At 34.3% G+C, this 17601-nt stretch overlaps 8 protein-coding genes across 8 annotated transcripts; 3 read left to right on the forward strand and 5 right to left on the reverse strand.

Moving 5' to 3' along the window:
* Nucleotides 1-10: 10 nt before the first annotated feature.
* On the reverse strand, nt 11-1048 carry NAEGRDRAFT_45148 (uncharacterized protein; the record flags this gene model as incomplete). The annotated part of the gene is made up of 1 exon (XM_002683471.1): nt 11-1048. One exon carries the CDS (start codon nt 1046-1048, stop codon nt 11-13), a length of 1038 nt encoding a protein of 345 aa, XP_002683517.1.
* Nucleotides 1049-1220: 172 nt separating this feature from the next.
* On the reverse strand, nt 1221-2486 carry NAEGRDRAFT_61434 (uncharacterized protein; the record flags this gene model as incomplete). The annotated part of the gene is made up of 1 exon (XM_002683472.1): nt 1221-2486. The coding sequence occupies one exon, from the start codon at nt 2484-2486 to the stop codon at nt 1221-1223; it is 1266 nt and encodes a 421-aa protein (XP_002683518.1).
* Nucleotides 2487-2602: 116 nt separating this feature from the next.
* NAEGRDRAFT_77782 (uncharacterized protein) lies at nt 2603-3914 on the forward strand. The gene has a single exon (XM_002683155.1). It carries the CDS (start codon nt 2688-2690, stop codon nt 3843-3845), a length of 1158 nt encoding a protein of 385 aa, XP_002683201.1. The 5' UTR covers nt 2603-2687; the 3' UTR covers nt 3846-3914.
* A 49-nt stretch (nt 3915-3963) lies between these two features.
* Nucleotides 3964-5532, reverse strand: NAEGRDRAFT_34729 (uncharacterized protein; the record flags this gene model as incomplete). The annotated part of the gene is made up of 2 exons (XM_002683473.1): nt 3964-4763; nt 4812-5532. The coding sequence occupies 2 exons, from the start codon at nt 5530-5532 to the stop codon at nt 4675-4677; spliced, it is 810 nt and encodes a 269-aa protein (XP_002683519.1). The 3' UTR covers nt 3964-4674.
* A 201-nt stretch (nt 5533-5733) lies between these two features.
* NAEGRDRAFT_77784 (SEC1 family transport protein) lies at nt 5734-8064 on the forward strand (the record flags this gene model as incomplete). Its single annotated transcript, XM_002683156.1, has 3 exons — nt 5734-5788; nt 5836-6082; nt 6122-8064. The coding sequence occupies 3 exons, from the start codon at nt 5734-5736 to the stop codon at nt 8052-8054; spliced, it is 2235 nt and encodes a 744-aa protein (XP_002683202.1). The 3' UTR covers nt 8055-8064.
* Nucleotides 8065-8173: 109 nt separating this feature from the next.
* NAEGRDRAFT_103 (uncharacterized protein) lies at nt 8174-11646 on the reverse strand (the record flags this gene model as incomplete). The annotated part of the gene is made up of 2 exons (XM_002683474.1): nt 8174-10569; nt 10608-11646. Coding segments are annotated over 2 exons (3435 nt in total), but the record flags the coding sequence as incomplete, so codon positions are not given.
* A 766-nt stretch (nt 11647-12412) lies between these two features.
* On the forward strand, nt 12413-15709 carry NAEGRDRAFT_45154 (uncharacterized protein; the record flags this gene model as incomplete). The annotated part of the gene is made up of 2 exons (XM_002683157.1): nt 12413-14215; nt 15077-15709. 2 exons carry the CDS (start codon nt 12413-12415, stop codon nt 15707-15709), a joined length of 2436 nt encoding a protein of 811 aa, XP_002683203.1.
* Nucleotides 15689-16660, reverse strand: FM165 (Peroxin 6 (Pex6), putative; the record flags this gene model as incomplete). The annotated part of the gene is made up of 2 exons (XM_002683475.1): nt 15689-16427; nt 16476-16660. The coding sequence occupies 2 exons, from the start codon at nt 16658-16660 to the stop codon at nt 15689-15691; spliced, it is 924 nt and encodes a 307-aa protein (XP_002683521.1).
* Between the last annotated feature and the right edge of the window lie 941 nt (nt 16661-17601).

Consider the following 17601-nt stretch of genomic DNA (forward strand, 5'->3'; position numbering starts at 1 on the left):
TTGACACAATTTATTCATCATCCTTTTCGTCTGCAGTTGATGATTGTGCAGAGTTGGGCAGTAATTGCTCCTTAATCTTCTTCAGGATCTTTCTGACCTTGGAGCTCTCTATGATCATACATAAACCTTGTTGGAAAGTGTCATCTGTAAGTGTAAGGGTTGATGCATCTTCAGTGTATTCACTCTTGATTGGGTAGTCAAATGAAACAAGGGCTCTTTCATGATAAAATTGTTCTTCTGGTTTGTAGAAAATAGCTTCGTCTTTGACTTTCTTAACTTGTCCTGATAGTGGACTTCTCATGTGGAAAACTTTGGTAATAATCAAATAGTATTGGAATTTTGTAAAACCATTTTCTTTTTGTTCTCTTTCTAATTCTTCAAATAAATTAAGATGGAGCATTCCACCAACTTCATATGGTAAATTTATAACTCTCTCGTTAACAATTATTCCCAATTTAGAATTATCAAAGACTTCACATAATTTTTCACGCTTATCTTGATCTGGACATTTTTGAAGAACGAATGCTTTGATTTGTTTCATACATTGTTTCTTCTTATGTTGCTTATAATCTAAGAGCGACAGTAATCCATACATATCCATGGTCCAATCCCATTGGCTTGGATCAACTTCATCATCATCCTTCATGGCATTTTGAGAGGATGTATTAGAAGGTGGGGCAATTAAAGGTTGTTGTTGTTGCTGTTGTGGATCTGAAGCTGTTTTAATAACAGATGTGAGTGGATTTGGAATTTTGTTTGCTTCATCTCCTAACACAAGTTCGGCCATTTCAAAGTAATTATATTCAGTTCCTTGTAAGTAATTTCTGACGTATAATTCAGCTCCATAGTAATCACTTTGTAAATCTGGAGCATTAACATCAAAATCGACAACCATATCACCTGGTTCAGAGGCAGAATCCTCTTGACCATCATCATACTCCACATATTCTTGTCCGACGCTAAATAACGGCTTTTCCTCATCACCATCTTGCATATTCATTCTATCCCTCTTCATATCTTCATAGGATACCATGGATTCATCTGCCATGTCGTGTTCTTGCTTTCTCTTGACACCACCTTGACCTCTTCTCTTATTGTTGTTTTGCAGCATTTTTTTGTTGGTTGAAAAAAAATTTGAAGCAAGTAAAGGAGATCCAAAATTCAAGCTGAGTGGTGAATATTTCAAAAAATTGTTAATAATTACAAGTTTGAGATTGAATCTATTTTATCTGACAAGTTTTTTTACGTTCTCTAAAGACAAAATCATCGTCTTCCTCTTCAAAGATATTCCTACTTATTGTTTCTCCTTCTTCTTGAGTAAGACTTCTTCTTAGAATGGCATTAATTTTGATAGAGTGTGGATTTTTTGGTTTGACTGGTGTTGGAGTTTTGAAAAGATCCAGATTAAACGATTCTTCAAGGTCTGTTGTCTTTTTCAATTTCTTTGAGATTGGTGTGAAAATTTCATCACTATTAAATTTAGTAGAAATAACTTGAGGAGATTTCTTCTTGGAGTGGGGAGTAGTAGTGCATGTTGCTTTCTTAGTATGGGAAGATTTAGGAGTGGTAATAAGATTTTGTAAAGTCTTATTGGAGGGTGTTTTAGGTGTTGAGTTATTGGTAGCCATCTCATTAATTTTTCTCTTTTTTGTAGAAGAGGGTGACTTGGGTTTGCTCACACTTGTTGGAGGAGTTAATAACTTTAAGGATGATGGAGATTTTTTACCTGTGGAAAGAGTTAGTGCTGACAACTTGCGAGATGGAGTTGATGGAACATTGTCACGAATTGAATCGTCTTGTGGATTGGATATGGTTTTGTGGTTTTTTGAGGGTGTTGAAAATGATTCTTTTCCGAGTAAGAAGATGTCATCATCTTGATTTTGCTGGGATACGTTAATTGATGAGGACTTTGATGGAGTTGTCTGTTTTTTTGGAGTTACTGACCTATTCTTATTTGGTGATGTCAATAAGTTATTTCCTTCAGAAATCAATTGAGTGGAGTGTTTGATTTGAGATTTTAAAAGTGATAATCTTCTCCTTAGTTTTTCAATTTTTGAAAGTGGATCATAGGATTCAGTTTCTTCCATATTTTCCACAAAATTATTGGAATCTCTGAACACTAATTTAGATTTTGGTGATTTGGAAGGAGAAAATAATTGGACTCCATTTGTATTTTGATCTGGAATGACATGCCTATATCTTGGCATGTGAGGTGATGTTGCATTTCGTTTTGCACTGTGACTCAATAGCAATGAAAGTCCAGGACTTGACATTGGTGATTTTGGTTGTTCCTGATCGAGTTGAGGAGGTGTTGGTGCCATCTCCCAATCCTTTCCTTCCAATTGATTTTGTGATTTTTCTACGGGGGTGACTATGTGGAAGGAACCTATTGAATCGACATTTTCTTGTCGGGTTGTGTGGTTGTTATTGATGGGAGTTTGGTGAGAGGAATTATAAGCTGGTGAAGTAGAAAATCTTCCAGGCATTTTTTTGGCGGGTTTTATTTCTGTGCAAAAGAACAGAAAGCATGAAGAATGTGATGATTGAAATTGGTAACCAATAAATTGATTATTGTTAAACAAATTTAGAAATAAAAAATGCAAAAATCAGCAAATGATTCATCATCATGGTATCCAGGCAAATACAGATATGTTGATTACTGGGCCGAGAGTATTCTCCATTTTACAATGAGAGATGAACAAACAGCAATTTATACAACTGGAGGTGGAGAAGGGCCTTTTCATAAATATTTAAGTGGAGTTGATGGTTTGAAAATTGTGATGAAATCGTCTTCTAATGGATCTTCGGGAGAAAAGATTCCGTCAACAAGTTGTTTTCAACAAGAGGAATATATTCCATATCTACAATTGGAACAAGAAGGAGGATTTGATAATAGAAATTCCAATCAAAAAGTACCATCTGATCAATTACCTTCTCAACTCATCATTCCACTCAGATTCCATGATGAAGGGTTGAAAAATTTTACATTCATGTTACGTAGAATTTCTAGTGTGAAACAATTTCTTGTTTCTTCTTTTTTGGCTCCTAATGTTGAATCATTGTTTGGAAATTTGGAAAAAAAGAATGAGATTGTTAGAAAAATTATGAATGCTCCTTTGGATATTAGAGCTCATGTTTATCCGGATACAACTTTTTCAATGTGTTTGAAGATGGCTCTCGATTCATATATTATTCAACATGAATTGAGATTACCAACAGTTATTGATAATTCACCATCAAGTCTATCAGCAGCAGTACCAAGAGGTTGGATTAATGAAACTCTTCTTTCTATCAAGTCAAATAGAGCACATACAGATATTTTCCAATCGTTTTCTCCAATTCAATCTCAAACATTGTTATCAGGACTTTTTAGAGCTTACCAAACAAAGAACATTGCAGTGGATGTAGGTGGATGTATTCTTGCTTGTGATTACATGCCAGGAAATTTGGCCTATGCTGCTAGATTTGGAATTGTTTCACCACTCTCACAGAAAAAGACAACTGTTGTTTTCAATGGTGATCTTTTGGGGCATATGCACCTTTCCTACACAACCCAAATCTCAAGAATTTATGGTTTGGCTGCTAGTGCTCAACTTCGTTACAACAGTACACAAACTCAAACAGAAATGGCTGTTGGTATTGAATGTGTTTCTCCACCAGGAGCTGAAGATTATGCTACCAAATTCAGAGTTGATACTGAAAAGGGAATTGCAGCCCTCATTGAAAAGAGAAAATTCTGGAATAATGACAAGCTCAATGTTGGTGTTACTATTGCTAAGAATTTCTCTGGGGCTAGTTCTTTGTCTGGATTGAAATTGGGCTTGAATCTTCAAATAGAATATTAAAAGTTAGAAGCAATAGGATGTGGCTATCACATTTAGGATTATTTCAGTAAAAAATAAATTGTATTGTTTATCTTTTAACTGTCTATTATTAGCTACCATAAACTTCAAACAAAAAAATGAGCGATCTTGCTACATCGGAATTTGCATCAACAAGCACAAACCCTTCTATTACATCAACCAACTCCAAAGCCAAAAGAAAGAGAAAAGAAACTGTTGATACTAGTGCAGCAACAAATATTTCGGAAATTATTCATGAACCAACAAAGGAAAAACCAAAAAAGAAAGTGAAAAAAGCAACTACTCCCAAAGTTTACAGCAATATATTACCACACGATTTCTATGACAAGTTAAATATTTATGGACAACATGTATTTATTTTAACAGAATTGGAAAGAGAAAGTAATTATTTAAATAGCCTACACAAAAAATTATCAGAACATATTCACAAATTACAAATTGAGGAATCTGTGATGAAGAAACACTTTGATGCCTTATATCGTCATCAACAGGAAGCAGAAGAGCAAAAACAACAACGAGAAGAATATGAAAGCGAAAATGAGGCAGAAGAAGAGGAAGAAATAGGATATAATTATTATGATTTTCCATATTCTATTCAAGATTTTACAAAATCATGTTATGGTCAACCTGAAAATACAATGTCCACCGAACAAATTAGATATGCACCAGATTTAAATCAACAACAACGAGAGGATGTTGTAAGAAATATGAAATCTTCGACATCAACAAGCAACTCAGAATACGAAGAAGCAAACGTTCCAGAAGTCTTTTCAAAGGAGTTTTTAGCATTAAGGAACTATGTACAAAATCATTAATTCTTTCTTCTTGGTCTATGCTCGTAAAGTACCACTTGCAAATATTCATCTGTTTTGATTACTCTTCTTTCACTGTTATCACCAACTGTGGCATCTGTTTGCATGGTTGTGTCAGCATTTGCCAATGTATCACTATTACTTTTTGGATCGACACTAATGACCTTTCTGTCTCTTCTATGTCTGAAAAACAATCCATTTTCACTGTTGGCGATTACTTGAAATGTTGAACTATTATTGTAGGAAACCGTTTGAGTCTTCCAATTGTAATAGCTCAAGTCAGAGGTTTTTGGCATGAGCCTCTTTTTTAGACTGAAATATTCTTCAAAATCTTCATTCTTGAGACGGTGTCCATAATCGATATATCCACTCACTTCATTTCCTTTTTTATCGTAATCTCTGATGAAAATAATAGTATTCAATCTACCACTTCTAACCTTAGCCTCTCTTTTCGCAAGTTCATTCAAGAGAGGATAGTTTCTAAGGTCTTTTCCGAAAGAGCACAACTTATCTGTTTTTCCTGGGTCAGAATTTGAAATTAGGTTTGTGGTCATATTTGGCGTTTTGTTGGTTAGGCTCAACATGTACTTTTTCTTTTGTTCTTCAAAATTATCCCTAGATAAGATATTGTATCTCTTATATTCATTTTCAATAATTGCTCTGGCAAGATCTTGATTTTCCAAATAAAACAAGTCCTTAGTATTTATCTTTTCATCCAAATAGTCCTCATACGTTGGGTATTTGAACAGAGCTTTCGGATCATGAATTGGGTTGATAATTGTTGGTGATGGTGAAGGAGCTTGAGATATTTGACTCGAACTGGTAGCATCATTGTTAGGCACGGATGGGGAAGACATTTTTTTTTAAAATCGTAAACTAAATTTTGGCGCCATCTTATTAAAACTGATTTTCAAAAAGTGTAGTGAATCGAATAAGATGCTTTTCATTTATTAGGAGCCTTAGAGTAATATTAGTTTGTTCCACCTATGGATGACACGACTTGCCACGTGTTTTTAAAAACTCTGCAACGACCATAAGTTTTAAAATCATCAAAAAAAATGCTCTCATCAAAGTCTTCTGTTGCATCCATCAATTTGATGGATTGTCAAAAAGGTACGTCTGATAATCTAAATGATCGGAAATTGTTAATCATATAAAAGAGAGTATTTTAAACATGTTAAATATTGAAGGCTACGATGCCATTACTAATACATCAAGTAAAAAGAAAAAGAAGAAAGCCAGTGGATCCAATGATCATGTTCTTACGGGTCATGAATTAGGACATCAATTAACAGAACGAAAAGTACAACAGTGGAAAGTTTTAATTATGGATAAACATTGTTCAGAAATTATTACTCCATTGTTCAAAGTTGGAGATTTGAGAGCAATGGGAGTGACTTTAATGTTGTAAGTTATTTTGTTGTGATTTGTGGATAATTGATTTAGACCTTTAGAAGAGAAGAGACAACCAATTGCAGATGCACCGGCCATTTATTTTGTTCAACCAACTCAACATAATATCGATCGCATTTGTAGTGATTGTGAAAGGGAGCTCTATGCCTCCTGTCATATTAATTTTTGCCATAGTAATTATAAAAGAGATATTTTGGAAAAGATGGCCACCAAATTGGTTCAAACTGAATCAACACATTTACTTTCAAAAGTTTTGGATCAATTTGTTAATTATATTTGCCTAGAGAAGGATTTTTTCTCCTTACTAGGTTTGGATAATTGTTTATTACAACTTCATGATCCAACCAAGAAGGAAGAGGAAATTAAATTAATTGTGGATCAAATAGCAAACGGAATTGCATCAGTTATTTTGTCTTCATCAAATGGAAAGAATAATACCTCTGGAGGATTTGTAATGCCAATTATTGTCTGCCCCTCAGCTCAAGGAAAACCAGCCAGATTTATTGCCGAAGCTGTTGAAAAAACTCTGAGGAATTTGGCCCAATCACCTCTTCAAGAAAATCAAAAGAATGAAACAAGTGTTGATAAAAAGAAGAATAGGCCACTATTGATAATTATGGACAGAACAGTTGATTTTACAGTTTGCTTACAACACCAATGGACATACCGTTCTATGATTCATGACATTTTCCAAATGAAATCCAATCAAGTTAAGGTTCCAATCAGAAAGAAGGTTTCTGAAAATTCATCCCCAGAACAGACCTATGAGATTGCTTTGGATGATGAATTTTGGATTGAAAATGCTACCAAACCATTCCAAGAAGTAGCTCAAAATGTAACAAACTATTTGGAAAAGCACAAAGCAAAATTGAACGAGTTTAACAAAAAATATGGATTAAATATGAGTGAGGAAGATGTTATGAAGTCATCATCAAGCACTGAAGATTCTGGACTCAATAAGAATACTGTTGATGAAGTATTTGTCATGTCACAAGAAAGAACCAGAGTTGACATGCACACCAATATTGCCTATGCTATCCTTCATGAGGTAAACAAGAGAAAATTAGATGAATTTGTTGCAATCGAAGAGGCTCTTATCACCAAACAATCAAAGATTGAATCCGCAGTCTTACACTCCCTGTTGAATGTTTCAGAGGAGGGTGAGCAAGAAAAAGGTACTTTGGAAGACAAGTTGAGACTCATTCTTGTATGCTATCTCTACATTATTCAACAAGAAAGATTAAACCAGGATCCTCAATTCATAACTCGCCAGGAATTAGAAAAATACGCACTTACCCTTCAACAACGAAGATTGAGCCAGGAAGGTCAAGAATTCAAGGGTGCAACAAATTTATCCCTTGAAAATATTTTACCTGAAATTGCATTCTTGAAACAAATGACACGACACATCAGTATGACAAGAGGTACTAATGAATCATCACTCAGACACAATTCTTCTCTTGCCAATTTGACTAAAAAGTTTTCAATTTTGGGGGATCAAATTAAGAGTATTGCGTCAGGTCTCAATGAATATTATGGTGAGGGATCAGAGTATAGAACTACCCTTCCTCTCACTAGAATTGTTGATGCCATAGTGAATAATACACCAAGAAAACTCTCAGAACATGAGGAGTTTGTATTTATTGATCCAAAACTCCCACCTTCCCAATCACTAATCAAAACTTATTCTAAATCTTCTCCTGAAACAAATACCAATACTACTCCTGGTATGAGAATGGATGAAATTGGCCAATCTTCCCACAATGTATCAAATAATTCACAAGATGGATTCAGTGATGTGATTACCTTTGTTGTTGGTGGTGGTAATTATATGGAATATTCAAATCTCCTCCAACACTTTATTGCCAAGAGTGGTACTTCCATTAATGTTACCTATGGATCTACAAATGTTTTGACTGGTGGACAATTTTTAAATGAAATTAGAGCCTTAGGGAGTAATAAATAAATAGTGTTTCTGTAACAATTTAAGGTAAACAATTCTTTAATCAATACAGTTATTTACAATCTTGGTTGACGAAGAGGAATTTCAGTATTTGGAAGTATGGACTTGTCTGTCTTTGGAGTTGTCTTTCTATATTGTTGCAATTCACCAACAAACTCGAACAACTTATCAATTTCATTATATGGTGGTAAGAGGGAAACAACAGACTCAGATTTTGGTGCATCCTTTGCTCCCTTCTTTGAAGTTGATTTTTCGACCTTGACAGTTGTTTGGAGAATACCCATCTTGTCAAAAATAGCAACAGTGTTGGAAAGAGTCTCAGATGAACATGCTTCATAGAAATGAACTTTTTGATCAAAGTAGAGTTTTTCAATAAACCATTGCATTCTTTCAACAAGAGCCTTCTTTCTAAGTGTTGGAATTTCTTGTTCATTACCTGAGAATGGCAATGAAATAAGTGCCATGGAAGCTCCCCAATAGGCTTCAATGAAAGGCCACAATAATGAGCAAATAAATTTGAGATTTTCCAAATACAAGACTGGAATGAATACCTTTTCATCTTTGAGTTGGAAAATACCTCTCTTTGACATGGCATTAATGACGCTCATGAAGTCATCATGTTCCTCAGGTCTTTCCTTATAAATGAATTCAAGAGAGAGAAGCTCATTCAAAAATTCACATCTCTTTAACAATTCAGAAAGAGGAACGCCTTGGTCAATCATTAATTTTTCTCTGAATGAGTAGAATGAGCATGAGACAATACTTTCAACAAAGAATAGGTGAATAATTTGATTTCTATAATAGCTGAGTTCCAAAATCTTCTTATAGTCTGACTTGACTTCAATAGCTGGTTCTAACATGTTCTTATTCTTCTTGATAATATTATTGATCAATCCAAGAGCTCTGTTCACTACTGATGCTGTAGTTTGTGTCTTGGACCAGTAAACATTTCCTCCTCTTGAAATAATTTGATTCTTTAACCAATCGGTCTTGCTTTGTAATTCTTCCATACTAATACCTTCTCTATAGGTTAATAAAATTGTAGAAACGAGAGCAATAGGCATAATGACGACAGATTGATTCAAATCATAGGTAATCTTGGTACCAAGATTTTTAACAAGGGTATTCTTGTCATCATCTTGACCGAATGGATCGAATGAAGGAGATTCTGATTTCATATTTTCAACATAGTCCTTCAATGAAATTGGTTCAGCAATTTTGACATGAATGTCGCCATACTTTCTCAACAAGACAGAACTTGCAGAGATGAGAGCAGAGAGAGATTCTCCCTTCTTATTTCCTCCTAACAATTCTCTAGTATGTGATTCACTTTCAATAACCTTTTCATAACCAATATGAATAGGTACAAGTGTGAGGTTATCGACACGCTTGTCTAAATAAGTATCAGCAATGGTTTTCAAAAGTCCAAGTTTCGGTCTGAGAGTTTTGCCACCTCTTGAACGAGTACCTTCAACAAAGAATTCAACAGGATTACCATCAACGAGTAAACGTTGAACATATTCAGAAAAGATGGCCTTATATACCTTGTCAGAACCGAAAGATCTTCTCATAAAGAAAGCACCCGAGTATCTGAATAAATCACGAACTAAAAACATGTTTAAAAAGTCTTCTCCAGCAGCAATGTGTGGAACTGGAACACCATATACAAAGAAAACATAGGAAACAATTAAGAAATCAATATAACTTCTGTGAGTTGGAATGAATACAAGAGTTCCTGATTCTGCCTTTTTAGAAATTTCTTTCAATTTTTCAATTTCATTTGTGTCGACCATAATAGATTGATACATTCTACGCCAAATCTTTCTTAAAATCCAACCAAATGCTCTAATTGCATTATTATTTGGGTCAGCAAACATTTGGTCCATAATTTGGAGAGCTCTCTTTTCAACATTCATAACAGAAATGTTGAGAGTTTCAGCTTCAGATAATATGGCATCTTGTACAATTTTTGATTGTAAAACTGTTTGTTTGACTTGTTCTCGGGTTTGACCATCAGTGAAACGGCCTGCAGCTGTAAATGCCAATTCTACATCATTATAGAGATTGTTAATGAAATTATACTCATTGGACTTGATCAAGTCAGTGGTGGTTGGTGGTTCAGGATTTTCCTTTAAAACAAACTTGTGGAGACCATAACAGAAATATTGGAAATAGGTGGACCAATTAATAAGACTCCAATCAAGAGTAAACAAGTCCTTTTCATTTTCTGGTAATCTGTGGAAAGCAGAATCCAAATTGGCAACATCAAAGAACCATTCATTGAGGGTAAAGTGATGGAAATTTGAGGAGAGATTGGATTGACGGGAGGCCATCTTTTTAAATCCTTCTACAGCTTTAACTGCAGCCTTGCTTCCAAAAATAGTGGCAATCAACCCATATAATTGAATCATCCAAGTGTATCTCATCAAGTATTGTGTCTTGTAGAAGAATCTATTTGTAATCATATTAAATTCAGCTCTTGAAACACTCTTATCAGGTTGGTGAGTGTGCCAATATCCTAAAAAAAGTTAATAGAATAAGAATATATAAACTTACTGAGTGTTCCTGTGACAGTATCTTGCCATCTGCCTGGATTAGATGTGGAAGTACCACAATGGTAAACTCTCAAACTTGATTTTCTTGTTGCAATATCAGCTGGACAAATAATCATGGCATTGGAAACAAAATCAACTGGAACTTGATCTGATACAACCTTAGTGTTACCAGGAAGCAAGTGAATAATACCAAGACCACTAAACAAGTAAACAGAACCACCTGCAGATACAGCATCAATCCAACCAGGAACAGGATCTCTCAATGCAGCACCCACAATGGTTGGTCTCAAAATTGCAACATTGACATCTCCCTTATATTTGGCAACAAGTGCTTCACCAATTCTCTTAGTGATGGTATAGGTATTTGGATAACCTGTAAAGGCCAATGCCTTTACAGTTGCCTTTTCAATTTCTTTTGGTGATAATTTTCTAATTCTTTCACAAAATGCTTCAATATCTTCACCACCTGGTAATTTAAGAGGATAGAATTTTTCATCAACTCTACTTCCTGATTTCATATTTGAGTTTGTATAGGCAGTTGAGATGTGAGTAAATGCTTCAATATTGTGACATTGTTTAGCAAAGTTCAAACATCTCAAAGGACCATAAGCATTCAAATTAATGGCATAGTCCAATCTTTCCGTAAATCCGATAGTTGCAGCACTGTGAATAATAACTTGAATTTCTTTTTTCAATTGTTCAATCTTATCTAAGGTAGATCCTACAAAGATATTTTCTTCTGTAACATCTCCAAATACTCCTTCAACTTTCTCTCTTGCAAATACTTCAAAATCTTCACGTTTTCCATTAAATCTTTCCCTTATTATTCTATCCATAATGGGTGATCTCAAAATTTCTGTAATCAATCTTTCTTCTGGTGGAATTACTTTTCCAGTCTTTCTATCCTTTTTTTCACGTACTAACAAGTATAATTTCCTAATATTTGGAAGACATCTCAAAAACTTTTCAACAACAACCTTTCCTAAAAATCCTGTACAGCCAGTACAGAAAACAGTCTTGTTATTATAATATTCAGTTAAAGATAATGGAGCTGAAGAAGTGTAATCATCATGATGGGTTGAATTCAACAAATCGGAATAGGTATAAAAAGTATAATCATCAGTATGACCTTGTTTTTTAGAAAAGGAAGCAAAGTATGAATTCATTGTTATCTTGATATTCTCTGAATCGGAGTTTAAATTTGAACACAATGTTGATGCAGTGTGTGAAAATATTTAACAACTTGATTATGTCCACAAGCAACAATAACGGGTTGTGAAGATAATATTTATGAACGACGATATGATTTTATGGACGGAAAATAATATTTGGTCCGAAACACACACTCAGTAAATTGTTGAGGTAATTTTTTTATGTTAATAATATGATGAAGATTCTAAAATGATTTTCTCAACTGCGAGAATAAAAGAAAGGAAAAAGAAAACCACCTCATCAGTTATTCTCTTTTACAAAATTCAAAATAGATGGCATACTTTAATTGGAAAGTAATATTTTGTAAATTGCCTTCAATTTTTTTACTTGTTTACAAAAATAAAGAATGGTCCATGTTGATGAAATAACCAAAGCCCTTTCTTCCCATTGCAGAAACACCATTATCAAAACAGGTACCGTACTACTAGTCAGTAAAATACAGCTGAACATTCATTCACAACCAAACTATTGCGAAGATTGTTACTGTTACACAATACCGCCATAACAACAACATTAAAAAAAACAAATCTCTCCAAAGAGCTTAAAATGCTTGATGAGGTTTCTTCATCAGAAACCTACCAACCACTTCATGTCATGACGAGATTAAGGCCATCAACAATACCCTCCAACTCCCATACATCATCTAATAATCCATCATCACCATTAACTCCTTCTACTAGTAATCCTCTTGAAACGGGTGCACGACGTCCAACGTTTTTTGGCGATATTGCTAAAAGTGCCCTTTCAACTCCAACAACCACACAAGCTGGAAAATTAAACATTATTGGAGCTCTCCTTTCTCATGATACATTGGATAGTGATAACAATTCAGATTCTTCGTCCCGATCTTCATCACCCATTCCTGTCAGATTAAGGAAGGATAATGCAGCTAATTTAACTAGGAGAAGAAGGAAAACTGATGCTCCACTTCCAGTTCCCATTTCATCTTCTCCACCAACAGCGTCCTCTCCCACAACAATTAATACATCAACAAATAATGAGGCATTTGGCTCCAACCTCCTTAATTTTGCAGAGTCACAAGAGGAAACCAAACGTCTAGTTGCATCCTTACAAAGAACTGAGGATATATCAATAACTTTGGATGATTCGGCAAGTACTGTAAATGTGAATAATATGATTTATGTAAAAATGGATTATGCAAAAACTCAAGTAGAGGAAATTATGAACAAGTTCTCAAATGCCAAGCAAGAATTCAAAGAAAAGACTAAGAAACTTCAAAAACATTTCGAAAAACAAGACAATGAAAAGATGGCCAAGATTCAGAGTTTCATGGAGGAATTCAATGACAAATATATATCCATGCAAAAAAGATACCAAGAAACACTCTTAAAAAAGTATAAGGAAAAAATTGAAGAATTGGGTGGAAAAGTTAAAGCATATGCATCTGAAAAGGATGATCTAAGAGACCGACTTGTGTCAGAAACAACAAAGTATTACGAGGACATGAGAGTACACGTTTCTAGTTTTGAGAAAATTATTTCTGGAATAGAGGCAAAGGAGAAGAAGCGATCAGATGAATACATTTTAGAACAACGTGCAGTTTGCAACAAACAAATTGAAGGAGCTCAAGCACAATTGACAAAATCCATAAGTGTACAAAAAAAGTTATTCTTTGGATTAGTCAATTATATAAGGAAAAAAGAGAAGGAATGTTTGAAACTAGGAAATGATTTGGATGAAAGCAAATTAAATGCTGCAAATCTAAAACAACAATGTGAAAAACTACAATCATGTATCAAAGAAGGAGAAAATAGAGAAAAAGACTATCAAGTTATTGTAAATAAGCAAAAAGACAAAATAATTGAATTGGGAAAACGATTGGATTTTTATATATCCAAAACATTTTCCGATTCAAATGTAAATACTGACTTAACAATACGAGATTTGGAAAATCAAGAAATGAAATCATCAAACAAAACGAAAGAAAATGAAAAAATCAGGAAACATGCTAAAAATCAAGCAGATACTATTAAGGGACTAGAGAATCAGAAAACCTCTTTGGAAGATAACATCCAAAAATTATCGAGTGCTATTTCTAATTTCCAACAAGAAATTGAATCTTTAAAGATGAAAATAGAAAAGGAAATGGAAGCCAATAATTCTTTGCAGGAAACTAGAAAGCAATTAGAGGTAAAGATAACGGAGCTAACGAGAAAGGACGCTTTAACGAAGGATATTTTGAAAAATCAAAAACAAAAAATATCAACCTTGGAGACTCAGTTAACTTCTTCTGTACCAGCTCAAGATGCAAATAATATTTTGGACAGTTTAAGGAAAGATGTGCAAACTGAAAGAGAGGAAAAACAACACCTTCAAACTTTGATTATTGAGAAGGAATCACTTATTAGTTCGATAGAAACAAAATATGGCGATGCGGTAAGCAAGTACAGAGATTTGGATCTAAAATTCCATAAGATGGAGGAGGAATTCATGAGTCAAGTAAAGAACCTCAAGGAAGAAGCCAAAAACAAGCTTGGAAGTTTGATTCCTACCATTATAGAAAAAGTTGTTCCTCCTGAACAAAAAATTACATTGGCTCATAGTTCACAAACAGAGGAAGTTTTTATTGAGCAGAAAGAGTTAGATGATTTTAAAAGCAAAGTACAGCTTTTGGAAAAGGATTTACAAGACTCAAACCTTCAAATTACTGACCTCAATAATAATATTGCTCAAATAACGAGAGAGTTTGCAATGAAAGAATCAACATTAATTTTCGAGGCAAAGGAGAGGGAAAACCAACTAACTTTGGAATACAAAGAAAGAGAATCAAAATTAATTTCGAATTTTAAGGAAAATGAACACAGAATTAAAACTCAATTCAGCGAAAAGGAAATGGTTCTAATTTCCCAGTTTACTGAAAGGGAGCAAAAACTAAATTCAGAATTTAAGGAAACTCAACAAAGAATGCAGAGTGAATTTGAGGAATCCCAACAAAGAATACAGGCCTCGTTTAATGACACTCAACAAAGAATGCAGGACTCATTTAATGAAAGAGAAACTAAACTAGAAACAGAATTTACACAAGCAAAAACGCTTTTGGAAGGTGATAATGAATTGTTAAAAAATGAAGTGGCAAGTTTAAACAACTCTATTTGCGAAAAAACAGCTCTAATATCACAATTAGAGAGACAACTTTCACTTTCACAAACAGAGCTGGATGGATATCAAAAGTTTGGCAGTGAAACCATAGATTTTGAAAAAAAGGAGATGGTTATTAGGCATTTCAATTCACTAAAGAGAGAGTTAGAAATACTGAAAGCAGAAATAGAATTGAGGAAATCTGTCGAAGAGGAATTAAGAGAGGAGATTGAACGGTTGAAAAAGGATGTAGGTTTAACAAACGGAAAATACAGAAATCTGCTCAATCAATCCCATTTTAGGCGCTTGGAGAATAATACAGGTACAGTCAGTTTTGAGGAAGAGATGGACCGTCTAACTGTTGAAAACAAGCAAATAACTGAGACAAACAAACTTCTTGAACTTCAAATAGCAAGTTTCTCCAAGGACGTTTATTTTGAAGAGAGCCAAAAGTTTCAACAATTATATTTGGCTGAGAGAGAAAAAACGAACAAACTGTCAGCTCAATGTAAACAGTTTGTACTAAAAATTACAGAGCAAGAGCAATACATAGAAAGTTTGAGTTCAAAATGTGAAAGAGCTTTTGATGACATTGCAAGAGAGAGACAACGAACTGAAGTAGCCCTCAGATTAGTAAAAAAAGGACATAAGGAAAAGGAGGAATTTTTGATTGAAATAGAAAACCTGAAACATCAGTTCGAAGTTGCTCTTGATGTTTTAAGGAGAAATCAATTTGAACAAGAGTTTTATAGAATGCTAAAGAAGAGCACTTTAATTAAAGGAATCTTGTAATGATTCGTAGCGTTCTAGGTCAACAGCTGAAACAGAAGGAGTAATATTATTGAATGCCTTTTCAAAATCATCTTGACATACAACAATTTGGTGTGATTGCTTATTGGAAATGTCACCCTCACTAGTTTCCCTGCTTACAGCATTCATAAAAGCGTCTGTGCAAATAGCATAAAAATCGGCTCCTGTTAGATTAAATTCTCTGTTTTGTAGAAGTATTTTCAAGTTTACATCATTTGCAAGGTTGAATTTTCTTGTGAGAGCATGTAAAACTTTGAGTTGACCTTCATGTGTCTTTGAAACTCCCAAATAAACTAATCTCTCAAATCTTCCCGGTCTTAAAAGAGCGGGATCAATCAAATCTGGTCTATTGGTTGCACCAATCACGAAAACTCCCTTATTAGATGTAGAATCCTTCTCATCATCTGAGGCATTAGAAATATCATCCAATTCAGCCAACAATTGGGAAACGACTCTATCACTAACACCTCCAGAATCGCCACTAGCACCTCTATTTGGTGCAAGAGCATCTAATTCATCGAAGAATATAACACATGGTTTTGCTTGGCGTGCTCTTTCGAATACAAGTCTAACATTTCTTTCACTTTCACCAACATACGCATTAATTAACTCGGGTCCTTTAACACTCATGAAATTCAATTGACATTCAGTTGCTACTGCTTTTGCAAGAAGAGTCTTACCACAGCCTGGTGGACCATACCTTTGTACCATATTGATATAAAATTGTGAAATAAAAATTATTACTTACAATAAGACACCACTTCTTGTTTTGAGATTTGAGTGGGATTGGAGAGGTGATTGAATGATATCAAGAATTTCCTGTTTTGCATGTTCTAAACCACCAATATCTTGCCATTTTACAGTTGGGATAGATAAGTTGGTTGTACTACCTGCATCCTTGCCTGCTACGGCATATTTTTTTAACCATTTCATTCCTCCATTCACAAAATGTTTGTGAGATAGGGTGGATGTGTAAACTAAAGATGAAACTTTTGATTGTTGTTGGTACTTGTTGACATGTTGAAGCGATTCTATTATGGCTTGTGTCTTGGAGATTTGAACGATATTGTTCAGGTCATGCACAGAGCATCCACTGGTTTGTTTAACAATCTGTGAGGTTGACAAATCAATATTACAAATTGATTTGATATCAGTAGTATTCTTTCTAAAGAATAAATCTCTCTCCTCTTCACTCAAGTTTCTTCTAAATTCAATCTTGGTTAGGAATATATTTCTGAATACTGGACTTAGCAAATCTAAGGATGAAACACTTGGAATGAATATCATAGGGTAAGGATTATTCTTTGATTTGAGAGATTGTTTGAGACATTTAACAATTCTAATCTTGGAATGTTGCTTGATGTTGGTACCTCCATTATTATTGTTGCTCAATTGATCAAAGGCTTGGAAGTGCTTAATGTAGAGTACACAAGGAGTACATTGTTTGGCAAGTGTAAAACATTGAGCAAGATTTTGGGCTGTAATGGCATCTGATTCATTGATAATTTCAAAAGCATTAATTTCTATAAGATGGAATCCATACTTGGTACAAATAGAATGAACAGCATGAGTTTTTCCTGAGCCCTCCTCGCCATAAATTAAAAAGTGTTGTTGAACTAGATTCTTTTGGCTTGATCTATTTGGCTGTTTGTGAATGGAAATGATTGGCTCGATGGCTTTGCAAAGTTTTTTGAAACCACTCACTTGATTTTCATAGTCCTCATTGATATCTGATGGTATGTATCCCCTTACAGGTTGGGCATTGGTAATGACAGCAGTTTCTGTATTATCAATGATGAGTGTTTCATCTGAATCAACACCCAATTCGAGTGTATCAACTCTATAACCAGTATAGTCTCCATGAATTGGATCCA

This window comes from Naegleria gruberi (genome assembly GCF_000004985.1).
Source record: "Naegleria gruberi genomic scaffold NAEGRscaffold_1, whole genome shotgun sequence".
In the NCBI taxonomy this organism is placed as follows: Eukaryota; Heterolobosea; class Eutetramitea; order Acrasida; family Naegleriidae; genus Naegleria; species Naegleria gruberi.

Excerpts from the sequence above, each read along its gene's own strand:
- NAEGRDRAFT_77782 (XM_002683155.1), top strand. The coding sequence starts at position 2,688 with ATGAGAGATGAACAAACAGCAATTTATACAACTGGAGGTGGAGAAGGG.